Raw genomic sequence first — 14,255 nt, 5'->3', positions numbered from 1 at the left:
TCTACTTAATATATTATTATTCTAAACGATGAGTCCCCTTCTGACAATGCCACTCCAGTGCACTCCATCATCTGCTGAAGTTACTCACCCTATCTTGTACCTACATAACAGTACAATTTCCCATGCCAAATACTCCACTGCCACCTCAATTAATTATCCCCTCCTAGTTGTAGTTCCTGACCTTACAGTCCAAGCTGTTCTGCCTCCTTTCACTTGCTGACCCCAGCAGTCCCAACTGAGAGATTCCTTGTGAATTCATGCTGCATTAATCCTAGATTTAACCTTATGCAGAGGGAACATTCCTTCATCTGCTTGTGTATTGTGACTTTATAAAAATGTCACTAAACTGGAACAACTGTAGTCTTTAAGTAGAGATTTATATTAAGACTATGTAAATAATTTGCTATTGGTTCCCACTGTGCTGCAGTAGCAATACCTGACTCCTGGCTTAAACTGGGGAGCTACAAATGATCTATAGAACGATGCTGTACATAGGCAGTGATATGCTTACTGTCCGTTCCCTCTTGTGCTGTCAAGTCTTTCCTTCCTGTAAGTTCTTATTGTGCAAATATAATTTGTCAGTTACACTTACACCATGGGTGGTTGCAAACATAAATCAAATACACACATGACATACTGACACAGCTGGGCCTACAGATACAACATGATATGCTTCTTGGGTTTAGTAACTGATGGTGCAAGAAAGTTATCTGAGCCTTACAGTGGGTTTGGGGAAAAAAGCTATTTGTTAAAATTGTGATGGGATTCATGCAAATATTTCATACAACGAGGCTGTGAACCTCATTTCAAATATTTGTTAATGTTTTGTTAATGGTTTTGTAAGTAATTCTAAAGTAAAATTAAACCTGTAAATGTCTTGTAACATGAATGAGTTCTCACTTTTCTGTACCACCTGCTTATGTTCGGTGCTTAGCAGCTACACTTGCTAGGGGTCGCTCAGAAGTGCAACAGAGCTGCAGCACTTTCTTTGAACCTGGGACAGGCTTCATAAAGGTGAATAAACATTTGTTTTTTCACCTGCCAAATAAGTGCTGTGCACCTCTCCTGCATTTTCTGTATTCTCACTATGTGGTGCCTTGAAAAGGTCCTCTATATGTAGGGCTAACACAGTTTGAGCACGCATCTACTTTGCACTTTTCCTTCCTTTTTAACACTCTTGCTTTGTTTAACCCCTTGGACTGCTGGCCTACATTTGCTTTACTTGCCAAGTGTTGTGTATCAGGTCTGGCAATGGCGTAGAGGTCCCTTCTTCAGCACTAACCACAAGCTGTAACCAAACACAGTTTGTGACCTGTCGCCTGCTTTTAACCTCGTGACTTTGTGGCGTGCTTCGTTCCTATGTCCACTTGCTTTCTGCTCTCATGGTCCTGCTGGGAAAGTGTCTGCACAATCCTATCTCTTCAAACATCTCTGCGCCTTCAGTTCTTCAAACCTTTACTTCCTCTACCGTCCGACTCTTTCTAATAGAGGCCACATATCCAACAGATATTGAGAAAGCCATCATATTCGGCAGGTACGAAGTTTTTTTTTTAAGACTGCCAAGGGTTGGAAGAAACAGGGGGTGTGGCCTGATGAAGATCTTGCCATGATTGATGTTTCCCTTTATCCACAATAAAGGACAATACATGGATCTTGGAATCCTTTTCAATTGTTTTGGCTTTTCTGCATGATTCTAACATTGTTTCCGTATGAAATCTGTATTTTCTTTACCTTCTGTAATCAAGCATGAATTGGTTCTAATCCTCACTACACTTTAAAAATAATCTCTAATTTGGCAAGATCTATTACAGGTCACAGTTTTCTGCAAGCTTCCAACTCTGCGTTAATTCCCAGGGCCTTGTCTGTCCTGAATTAATGTATCTATCCTAAAGTAACCACAAAAATGCATGTCCCTCTTGTACATAGGAAAATAAAAATAGTTTCAGCATAGTGCATGATTCTTTCTAGAATCTTCCAATATGAACATTTTAAGGAGTCTCCATAACATCATCAAGCTTGTGTTCTTATTTCTCTCTGCTGTTTTATAGTTTAATAAAGATTTTGGTTATGTTAGGTAATTCCTATTGGAATAACTAAAAGTGCAAGAGAATTAAGACCAGCAAGAGAGATTTGGTGTATGTGTGTACACACACATACACACATAAAGAGGGTGGGAATAGAATCTAGCATATACAGTTGTTGGGATATCAAGCTACAAGTAGACCATATCTATATCTAAGCATATAAGTGGGGGGGAAGGGGGAGAAGGAGAATTTTAAACACAGCAGTGTGGAGCTGAAACCCATTGGTAGGAGTACTTGTAGTACTTGCTCATGTAGTTTGCTTGCCTGGAGAAGCACTTGCTTTGGGCTTGTTTGATATGCGGTTCTTGTTTTTGATTACAGAACCGGATGCATGAATCCCTCAAACTTTTTGACTCCATCTGTAACAACAAGTGGTTCACTGACACATCCATCATTCTGTTCCTGAATAAGAAGGATATCTTCCAAGAGAAAATCAAGAGCTCTCCTCTCACTATCTGCTTTCCGGACTACACAGGTACACACACAGACACACACACAGACACACACACACATGCAGTAGGACAGGTACACTACAATAAAGCTGGGCTTATGTGCCAATCAGCTGCTGAAGTGAACAAAACACACACAAGTATATGTGTGTATACATATATTTATGTATGTGTATTTATCTGTTTCTATATATCTTAACACATACACTATTTTCCACTTAGTAAAACATAGTGGTATCAATGTTTGCATGCCTGCAAATAACATACATGTCATGTGTGCAAATATAAACCTGTGCTTGTGTGTATTCTGCCAAGCACAGCTACACATACCAGCCAATATACAGTAGTACCTTCTCATGTGTTAAGTCTTTTCAGAAGGGTCAGTCTCTGAACTTGCTAAGTGCCTGATGCTAAAAAACAAACACACACATGCACAAATGACCTCTCTGTTCTTTCTGTTCATCTCTCATTCCCTGCTCTCCTGCTTCAGGTCCCAACTCATTTACCGAAGCCGTAGCCCACATACAGCATCAGTATGAGAGCCGGAACAAGTCTCAGACCAAGGAGATTTATACCCATGTCACCTGCGCTACAGATACTCAGAACATCCAGTTTGTGTTTGATGCAGTCACAGATGTCATCATTGCCAATAATCTGCGCGGTTGTGGCCTTTACTAAGCAGCAGGCTTTTTGAAGCAGAATAATGAAAGCTGAGGAGCAACAGGAGCAGTCTTTGTACCCAGACACAGCCAGACTTTTTTTTTTTTTTTTTTTTATAAAAAAAAAAAAAAAACCTTTTACTAATTTTGGTTATATTGAATCCCCTGGTCAACTGTTAAACACTGCATGTACCAATGTGCATTTTCCTACCTGTTGCGTTTTTCTTGGATATCTATGGAATTATTTCATAGTGGGAACCATGGTTGACCAGGTTCTGTATGAAATTGTTGAGCAACACTTCCTTCTGTAAGGCTCAGATTGTCTAAGGCTCTTTTCTTTCCTGTGAATTGTAGTTTGTTCCAATTCTAAATCATCTGCCTTGATGGGCTGCTACTGAATCTCATTTTTAAATAGGATTTCTAAATCTGTTCAGCTACTGTACATAAGGATATTCAGTAGGATTTCAGTAACTGTTCAGCTACTGTACATAAGGATATTCAGTAGGATTTCAGTAACTGTTCAGCTACTGTACATAAGGATATTCAGTAGGATTTCAGTAACTGTTCAGCTACTGTACATAAGGATATTCTTTCCACTAATAGGTCAAGGTGCCAAAACCTTTCCATGTTAGCTGTATCAGTGTTAGGCTAAAATATCATTGGTTAAATACCTGATCCGTATGAAGAGCAATCTGTTTTCAACCACAAACCATTCTGCTTACTACAATAATTATTGGGTCAATGGTCACACCATTTCTCAAACTAAAAGTTGCGACACACAGAGATATAAAATTGTGCATAATTGTGTGTGGCAAACAAGCTGTCCCCACTGATATGCATGTACTATGGATATCTGTTAATTTATTGATTTGGCAGGTTAACTAATTAAATCTGCCCCTGAACAGTGCAGTCAATCGGTCAAACCCTTTAGGGATCAGCCCATGGTCGCCTTTAGCACTGGGCAAGAAGAACACAGAAGCCACCTTATTGCAGCAGTAGTTAAAAATGTATAAGATAGATGCTAAATGGTTCATTCTGTGATGCCCCCTAACTCCATTTCATCAGATAGATCCATTCCTGGATTTTAACTACCTTATTTCACTTAATGAAATTTTGGTTTGCAATGGGGTTTTTATTAAATGGACTGTATCATAATGTCCCTGAGGGCATGAAACTACCATCTGCTCCCTAGAGATATCCTATAGTAGAAAGACTATCACTATTTCCTGTCACACCGATGTTCTCTGTTAATACCTAATAATAGTAATATATTCGAAAATCCATGGTTTATGTTTACTTGCCATAATTAGGTTAGGTTTATGCAAATATACCTTAAGCTTTATTTTAATAAAGTTTGTATGTTGGCTCTCTGTAATGTGACTAGTAAACTCCGAGCATTTGCCGCTGTCTGATACCTTACTGGCTTTCTATACATGATCCAGATAGTAAAACTTGTTCGGGCAAGTGGCATGTACAATACATTTATAAGCACAAAAAGGATCAAATCTGTATTTTATTACATTTTGCAGCAAATTGAAAAGATGCAGAGCACCATTGCTTCCTAGTGCGCCACCTGCTCTGCTGTTAATCTGTGGAGAAATCTCCACCAATCTCCACCATTTCTGAGCTTTCTGAATGCATAAGTTGTTTTATTTCATTTAGCTTCCCCTTAAATAGGCAGTATAGTGGCAAAGCTCTGTACAGTGCATGCACATATGCTGTCTTGGCTGAGGCTTTCCCTCATGGGCATGACTGTTAGTCCGGATTGTCTTATTGAAGGCTCTGAACAATGCTGCTCCTACTCATTGGTGAGATGTGTTGGATTGGATGGTTTCTTTGTTGGATAAATCTAACATTACATGCTTCAGTAGTGTGTAAGATAAGACGTTTACCTGAGGTTGTAAAGCTAAATTTCTGTCACTCTTATTGCAGGCCCAGACTGGCAATCTGTGGATTCTGGCGAATGCCAGAGGGGCTGCTGTAAGATACCATAGACAGTCAATATTAGGCTGGTTGGGGGTTGGTTGCACCTCTGTGTCTTCAGATGCCAGGACCTCTTTTACTTCCAGTCCAGACTTGTTCTGTTGGATTCTGCACACCTTTATACGTGAAACAAAAATGCCTGGGGACCCAGTTGCCCTGAAAAATGCCAGCCATGGGCAGTGTTCTGACCTGCAAAATGGTATTGGCACAGATTGGTATTTGTATAGATTTGATAAATTAACTTTTTTTAGTGTGCCATTCAAGCTTTTTACTTGAAGGTATATATGAAACTTTATTATGGGTTGACCCCTGTTTATTACCACCTCCTTTTGTCCTTCATGTTGATATTAATGGATGTGTTCATTCATGGGCATTAATGACAGGCTGCCATGCATTGACTTGGTTGCACTGTTATTCAAACAGTTCACTTTGTCGCTGTCACAGCTCAAATGTATCAAATATATATATATATATATATATATATATATATATATATATATATATATATATATATATGGTGTCAGACTGGGCCTCTGAGGGCCCACCAGAGAACATAACACTATTATCACAGCAAATAGATTGTGCCAAAATGTAATTTTTTTTGTTATTTAAGCCCGTATGGAAAAAAAGGACAAGATGATGAGAATTGTCCCAAGCTTGGGGCCTGTACCCACTGGGAGATCCTCTGGTTGGCCAGTCCAGCCCTGATGAAGCCCAACATCGCTAGGGAATAAATTAGTGAATATAGATGAAACTATTATATGAATTTTGCCCACTAGCAACATTTTAATTCTGTTTGGTTTTCTCCTCTGTGTTCTAAATCCCTGATATTATTTTTTATGCATACTGTAAGGTTTGATCATTTCACTTTTTTGTTAATTTGAAGTAACTGGCTGTCTGTGCCTCCAAACCAGTCCTCATCTGAAATACAGAAACTGATAACTATCTTTAGCCTGCCAGGAATTTAAAGTTTTGTTAATTGAAGCACAAAATGTCTACTTCATATGGGGATACATAGTGTGCGTTACTTACAAAACATGTCATTTTGGGGGTAAAAAAGGATTCCCCATTTATTAGATCAGTGTTAATATTTTTGTTTTGTTTTTTGAATTGGACCCAAATTGTGGAAGTCATCTTGGTCATGCAAGATTTGGATCAAATTAATTCAACATTATCTCCCTTTATTTGCATTTGTCGGAGCTACAGCAGTTAAAGAGTATGTCAGTTGCTTGCATTATTCAGATAGGATTTTCTTTCTTTCTACTAGGTATTTGTCCACTTAAAGGGCCAGTAACATCAGAAAGGAACAATTTACATTTATAAATCATATCTGCCTGTCCAGCATCTCCTAAATTGTATTAGCAAATTATTCATTCTATAGGAGTGTAGAGAGTAATGGATGACACTTGTCTCCTGTTTATCTCCACATAGCTGCTAAGCAAATGTATTCTAAATAGTGCATCTGTTAAATGGTCTGCATGGGCACTGCAGGCCTACTGGACCTTGGATAGCGTTGTTCTTGGCTACAAAGTAGCTTATTTATATAAACTATTATGGATTCTGAGGCAAACATGCATTTTTATACACATGCAGGGTAACATTACATTTATTTAAATGTATATACACTCATTTTATTATAACTATTTTGGTGTTACCGGCCCTTTAAGAATGAACAGTATTTTTTAAAACATGTACATATATAAAAACGATGTATCATAAATTATGATGGCAAATCTAAATAACAAAATGTTTAGCTTATGAATAACCAAAGTAATCTTCATGTCAAAATCTGCGGTCTTTTTCTAGAACGCACCTAAATACAGGTATCGGACCCCTTATCCGGAAACCCGTTATCCAGAAAGTTCCGAATTACGGAAAGCCCGTCTCCCATAGACTCCATTATAAGCAAATAATTCAGAATTTTTAAACTGATTTCCTTTTTTTTATGTAGAAATAAAACAGAACCTTGTAATTTATCCCAACTAAGATATAAATAATCCTTATTGGATGCAAAACAATCCTATTGGGTTTAATTAATGTTTTATTAATTTTTTAGTAGACTTAAGGTATGGAGATCCAAATTATGGAAAGACCCCTTATCCGGAATACCCTTGGTCCCGAGCATTCTGGATAATGGGTCCTATACCTGTATGAAGTTCGCCTATGTTATAAAGAGAATTAAAACAGATACATTGTATTTTAACGTTGATAGAGTCTAATTTATGTTGAGTATAAACTCAATCCATTTTATTAATAATTGTACAGTGTGTTTATATAGATACAATGTGTTACACGCAAACTGCATAATAAAAGATGTCTGCAATTTTCAAGAAAATCCAATTATAGCAAATAATTTCCTTCAGTTCTTGGTCTGTGCTAAAGCTGTAAGAGATACTTTTTGTAATAAGCTCTGTGAATATACCTTCCTGTTGTTCAGGCCTGGGAAGGTTGGTTTGCGGCAGAGAAACTTTTGGTGGTCTTTTTATTTTTTGGCGGATATCTGTTGGTCATATTTTGTTTTTACTTTAATCCTTGGAAAGTGCTTTTTTTTTTAATAACAAAAAGTGAATATTTTGTACAAAGAAATGTGTAGTTCCACTGCTTTCACTATGCACTATGGGGTAATGGAAGGAAGTGTGGTTCTGCCCCTTTCCCTTTTTCAGCTTTAAACAATGTATCAGTGTACAAGTGTGGGTGCTTGATAGAGGGCTAAAAGGGGCTGAAAACATTGCTTATGCCACGTAATAAATTGCCTTACTTTTAGCATCCACATCTAATGTGCTGCTGACTTTTTGCCAATAGACAGAATGACAATAGAAATAGAGAATAAATAAAGACCTAGCATAGTGTCAAGGTAAATTGATATTGTGAGACTATAGGATTTCAGGCTAAAGATGATAGACCTCATTTGCAAAGTAAAGGGCAGGATGCAAAATATAAAAAAATGGCCACTTTGCACCCAGCCCTGGATTTCCTCTAGAGCAGGGGTCCCAAACCTCTTTTACCTGTGAGCCACATTCAAATGTAAAAAGGGTTCAGGACCAACAAAAGGAGGGATTACCTGAGGTGCCAAATAAGAGTTGTGATTGGTTATTTGGTAGCCGCCTTTATAGACCGGCAAACTGTTTGGCAGAACACTTGGTTTTTATGCAAACAAAACTTGCCTCTAAGACAGGAATTCAAAGATAAGCACCTGGTTGAGGCCACTGGGAGCAACATCCAAGGGGTTAGTGAGCAACGTGTTGCTCCACTGGTTTGGGGAAATCGCAATTAGAGAAACAGCAGGCAGGCACTCCGGTTTTCCACAAAAAATGTCAAAAACTGGTTAGATGCTCTTGTTTTTTTAACTTTCACATTTGTTTGGTTTATCAAGAAGTTAAGACATTTTTAGAAAACATACAAATCATTCCTATTATTATCTTCAGCTTCTATTTAACTATGCGTGTTAGGGTGACAATGGGACAAGTAGTCATTATTGCATGGTGTTTGGTGTAGGACATTGGTAGAGTATGCACTAAAGGAAACAGTGATATAGTAAGGAAACATCTACCAATAGGATACTCCCCTGCAGTGTATAGCACATCACTATGTGTTTTAACCCAGGCCAGACCATTTAGTTTTAAAAATTCAAACTCTCCAAAACTGCAGCAGAAAATGTGAACTCTCGACTTGTTTTTATATAATTTCTTTTCAGTCTATTATGTGGCATCTTCAAACGAAAAGAGACTTAATCTAGCTATACATATACCAATAATATAAAAATACAATGTTTTAAATGATCATTGGTAAGTTTATAATTGCCCTCTGATCCCAGCCTGCATCAGTGTGGATATCAGTTGGTTTCAAAGTTTTATCTACCAATGCAGTCAGCAATGCATATAGTTCATTGGCTAAGGAAGTAAAGAGGCACCGCAGCTGTTCCAAACAATTGAAACAGTAGTAATGCAACCATACCTTGTCACTATTGTATGCTCTCTATCCATTCACTGTGTTGTTTTGGGTTACTAGACCTGGTGGAAAGTGTAGAACTTTTACCAAATAGGTTAATTTAGTCTGTTAGAAATCTATCTGGCGTTCCAGTCTGGAAACTGATGGAATGCATGTAGATCCATTGCCATGAATATTATGAAATGCTCTTAACAGCGCAAAGCAAAATATTTTTAAAATTTGAGTACAATAGAATTTCCTTTAAAATGAATTATGTTACCCATTGGTTTATGGTGAATAGTGAATACTTTTTATTTTGATGGAAATTGTCACTTTATTAATCATATGCTGGTTTACATTCTGCTGTATTAGGAATAGCAATATTTGTAGAAGCATTTAGAATCTAATGTTTGTTTCTTTTTCCCTTTGTTTTTACACTGGTAACCATTCCTCTCTCCTTAGCCTAACTTCTTTTCTCCTTTCTTTCTGTCTTCCACCTCTTCTCTCTCCTGTCTCCTCGCTATAGAACCGGATGCACGAGTCTCTTATGCTCTTCGACTCCATCTGTAACAACAAGTTCTTCATTGACACATCAATCATTCTCTTCCTTAACAAGAAGGACCTGTTTGCTGAGAAGATCAAGAAGTCACCTCTGACCATTTGCTTCCCAGAGTACACAGGTAAGAATGGATTTGGCTCTCGGCATCACAGCTTAAGGGACAGTGATTGTTCTAATCTGATTACTCCCCATAAATTGAGTAAGGCTGTGCTAATATAGATATCACCCCCTATTAAGGGCAATATCTGCTAAAAATGTGAGGTTATAGTGGCCTGTTAAAAAAAGGATTTGTGTGGGATGCAGTGCCTTATACATGCATTCACCCCCTTTGGCCTTTTCAGTGTTTTGTTGTGTCACAGCCTGGAATTCAAATATACTTACAGCATGCTTAGTGCTGCAAAGGTGCAAAAAATTTTTGAGACACAAGATACGTAAATGAAGAAGCTAATATTTTTTGTAGTTATTAATCCCCGCCTTGAATACATAGGGTAACTGGACTATTGCAGAAGTGATGTTGGTGTTGGCCAGAAGTCCACAGGTCAAGCAGATTGGGACCTGCAAATCACTGTTTATGGGTCACTAGAATGCCACTGTTTCTCCTCCTGCAGTTTGTTAATTTTATATACTTGCATCTGTCTGTCCTACCTCCCCAATGACACCACTGGTAGCAGGGTCGGGCAGGTCTTGCCGAGTCCAGGTTGGGAGTGTGTTGATTAGGGTTGAGTGGGGGTAGGCTGCACATCACTACACTGCAATCTTACTTTGCCTTGTGTTTGGGATTATCTGAACAAGCAGGTTCTGTTGCAGTATTTCCAATGTTTTGCAACATCCATTCCTTCTGACCCTGCTGATGATCACTGCCTATATCACTGGCACTATCCTTTATAGAAACTGTATCTTAGCCCCTACTTAATGCAGCAGCAGTTATACCATACTTCTAAACATAGAGTTTATCTAGCTTGAAAGCTGTAGTTACACGGCTTCCCTACATAACCCTAAAACTCTATCAACAGATGAACAGTAAGCTCTGATTGCCAATCCTAGCACTGACATGTAATTGTGCATTTCGCTCACTGCACTTCCACAGGAATTGCCGCTGTGCAGGCCAAGACTTGTGGCTATATTCTGCACTTTACATTCTGCTTTGGATGCTGCTTTGCACATAGTATATGACCCCTATTACCTGTTTTACCCTTATAATATAGTAGATAATATTATGTATAAAAGGCCCCATTTTTGACATGAGCTCATTCAGCTGGGCTTATGTAGAAAAAGTACATAGACACTTTCAGAACTTCCAGAATTAAATACAACATTGTATAAATGGTTTTTTTTTTCTACACAAACATACCTGATACTTCAGGAAAGGAACCCATTGGTAGGTTACCTGTTTATATAGACAGTAATGCAGCCCCATCCGTATCCCTCTGCTTTCCATAGCGGGTGGTGCACTGATTCTCTGGAAACAAAGGAAATTCAAAGAACATATAGAACAAGGTATGGTAGAGGTTGGGTTAGATTGTGTGAATGATGATGTGAAATTATCATAGTTTTCTTTTGGTCTGTGGAATAAGGTATGTTTGTGTAGAAAAAAAAAACTTTTTTCTGGAAGTTCACATGGTATTTATGCAACTTTTCTACATATATTAAACTGTATGGGCTCCAAAAAGAGTATACATTTTTGTTTTAAAAAGTCGTGGCAAAAAAACATAATCACATTTTTTTGCTTCAACATTTCCAGAGTTATCGAATTGAGATTGTTTTGTATTTGTTGTGTATTTTAAACATTCTGGTAAATTTGTTGTTCAATTCTTTTTCACTGCAACAAAACTTATGCATTTGAAAAAAAAATGCTTGTGTGTGCGTGTGTATTGGTGCAATTCTGTGTGTCCAAACAACATGCTCCTGCACTGCCATATGGCTGTCATTGTGTCCATGTTGCCTCTTCTCATCACATTGGTTTAATGGGTAGCACTGCTGCCCAGTCTTGCTGCTGGATTTGGTTAATAGGCACACCCAGAACCCTTTTTCATGCATGTGTTGCTCTCCAAATCCTTTTCCATTTGAATGTGGCTCACGGTTATAAAAGGTTGGGCATGCCTGCTCTAGGGTTTCCCAGCATTAGTAGGCACAAAATTCACAACAGGAGGCAGGATGGATGCAGCAGTGCTATATGCAACAGTGTGACAGTGCTAAATGCAGTTTTGGACACACATACCTTTAATAAATGCCATAACATTGAGCAATTACATTTTTGTGTAACTGTGGTTGCAGTTGTGCCCCAGTATATTTATTGCAAATTCATGTGCACAGACAGGGAATATTTAAAGGCAAAATGAGTTTCCTGTACAAAAAAACAGCAGGGCCTCTGATATAGATCATTTTGAAAATGGAAAATTTGGAAAAAGATGTGCAAAGTGCATCTCCAGCAGCTGTAATGATCACTTCTCTAGTGCTGCTTTACCTCAAGGCTGGTACAGTAGCCAATCATTTGGTGCACTTGATCTTTTGTTAGTGGGGTTTTAGTTACCTTTAGATTTGCTTTTTTCATATTTATTGTCTCACATGTCCTCATTGTTTTTTATGCCTTTTTTGTCTGTTCATTAGGTCCTAACACCTATGAAGATGCTGCTGCTTATATCCAAGCACAATTTGAAAGCAAGAACCGCTCTCCCAATAAGGAGATTTATTGTCACATGACTTGCGCCACAGATACGAATAATATCCAGGTGGTATTCGATGCCGTCACTGACATCATCATTGCCAACAACCTCAGAGGCTGCGGCTTGTACTGATTTTCTCTGTATAGCAATTTATCTTCTGGCGATAAAAAAATGCAACTTGGTAAACAGAAGGCAAAACAAAAATAAACATTTATATATATATAAATATATATATATATATAACCAATCTTTTTAGTTTGTCTCAAAGAGCTGTCAACAGAATAGATTCCTGACAGCCCTTATCCAAAATAATCGAGTTTCCTCATTTTTAAGGATTCTCTGTAGGTCCCAATCTGCCTAACCCTTTCAGTGCTGGAACTTCTGCAACTCATGTAACCCATGACTGTTCTTTCCAGGACTGAAAGATAGTGTAGGACTTATTTGATAAAGGGAATATAATATATTTTAATCTTTTAAGATATGTGTGTTGCGATCAGTTTCACACAAACAGGACCCAAGCGAACCTTCAGGTTTATCTCTTCTGTTCAGCTCTTCGGTTAAAACAAAAAAAAAAAATTCCCCTCCAATTTCTTAACCAGGTAGAAGTGTTTGTGAGACTCGCAGGACAATGTGCTCAGCTTTTGTGGGTGCTGTTGCTGTAAGAGGGTCTGAGAGGGATTCTGGGAGGCCCAGCTAGTCTGAACAACACAATGTAGCGGGCCCCCGTTTTATGATAAAGGTATCAGTGCCAACCCAAACTGCAGAGCAGGGGGCACAGTCTACAGTTTTTAGGGGGTTTCATACCCCGCTGTCCCCTCCTACTCCGCACTACTTTACGGACCCTCAAATTGATGATCTGCAGGTAGCATGACCTTTGGCCTTTGTAAAAACACAGCCTTCCTTAAAGTTGATGTGTAATGTTATCACTGGATTAGTGGCTGCATAGGATGCTGTAAATCTGGTTTAGCTAAGTCTGTACATTTAGAAGAAACAAAACTGTTCTTTTTTTCCCACGTGCTTGTAGCTTAAAGACACCTCCCTTATTCTTATTCTTCTTATTATTCTTACTACCATTTTCTTGCACCAACTTGTAAAGAAGCATCTCCTTTATCCTTTCCAACCCCATCACTGCCAGAGAAGCCAACATGGCCTCCAGCAAAGAAATGGGTTTATATAAATCTGTTTTTTGGGGGGTTTGATTGGGGTTATTTCTGTTGGACTAGGTGGAATAAAATTATCATTTGAATGGAGAAAAAAAAGAATTTTCCAAGATATTTAATGTACAGATCTGATTTCTGATTGGATTCCCTTACTCTGAACTGTGTACCATGCACTCTTTGGATTTGTATAGAAAAAGCACAGCTCTCACTGACCTCCAGCTGCTGAAATAATTCCCCTCTTCAATTTTTGCTCTGAATTCTGTGTATTTCCAAACTGATAGGCTTCTTTACTTTCAATCTTGTTTTACTTTCCTAAGTGAATGCTTTGTGCTGCTTCTCTCCCGCCCCACCCCCCATCCTTTCCATCTTATAGTGAATGGTGTTTTCCTCTCATGTGGGATGTTTGTGCTGAGAAAAAAAACACAAAAAACATCAAAAAAGAAAAAAAAAAGAAAAAAACAAAACAAAAAAAACTAATTTAATCGAATGTAGTGTTTACATTAAATCCACAATTTTCATGACCAAACCTTTGCCATTTCTACTTTGATTAGAACTCAGACTTCTTCACCATTTCACTTGCGAATTGAAGAAGAGCGGTCACAAATGTTAAAGAAAAAAAATGAAAAATCAATCAATAAATGAGCGAGAAATGAAGCTGGAGTGTGTTCTTTGTATTGCCGAGCGCTCAGTTTGGTGCTGCCAGCGACTCTCGTAACTAATGGAAACTCGTGTGTAGCTTAATAAAGAGAATGTTTGTCTGTACTGAGCTGT

General features: G+C 38.2%; 1 protein-coding gene across 3 annotated transcripts in view; it reads left to right on the top strand.

The window, feature by feature from the left end:
• gnao1 (G protein subunit alpha o1) overlaps nucleotides 1-13,948 on the top strand; it is a 113,752-nt gene extending 99,804 nt beyond the window's left edge. For 2 of the 3 annotated variants that reach the window (XM_031900107.1, XM_012961158.3), the window contains exons 7-8: nucleotides 2,406-2,559; nucleotides 3,024-7,510. In XM_031900107.1, coding sequence (XP_031755967.1) covers nucleotides 2,406-2,559; nucleotides 3,024-3,211 — 342 coding nt within the window. In that variant the 3' untranslated portion in view covers nucleotides 3,212-7,510. Of the gene's footprint in view, nucleotides 1-2,405; nucleotides 2,560-3,023; nucleotides 7,511-9,628; nucleotides 9,783-12,268 lie in introns of those variants that run through there. The other variant, NM_001016995.3, reaches the window with a different exon arrangement.
• Nucleotides 13,949-14,255: the final 307 nt, after the last annotated feature.

The sequence above is a fragment of the Xenopus tropicalis genome, chromosome 4 (assembly GCF_000004195.4).
Source record: "Xenopus tropicalis strain Nigerian chromosome 4, UCB_Xtro_10.0, whole genome shotgun sequence".
Lineage (NCBI taxonomy): Eukaryota > Metazoa > Chordata > Amphibia > Anura > Pipidae > Xenopus > Xenopus tropicalis.
The sequence above is the reverse complement of the archived record's forward strand: the minus strand, read 5'-3'. Positions and strand labels throughout refer to the sequence as shown.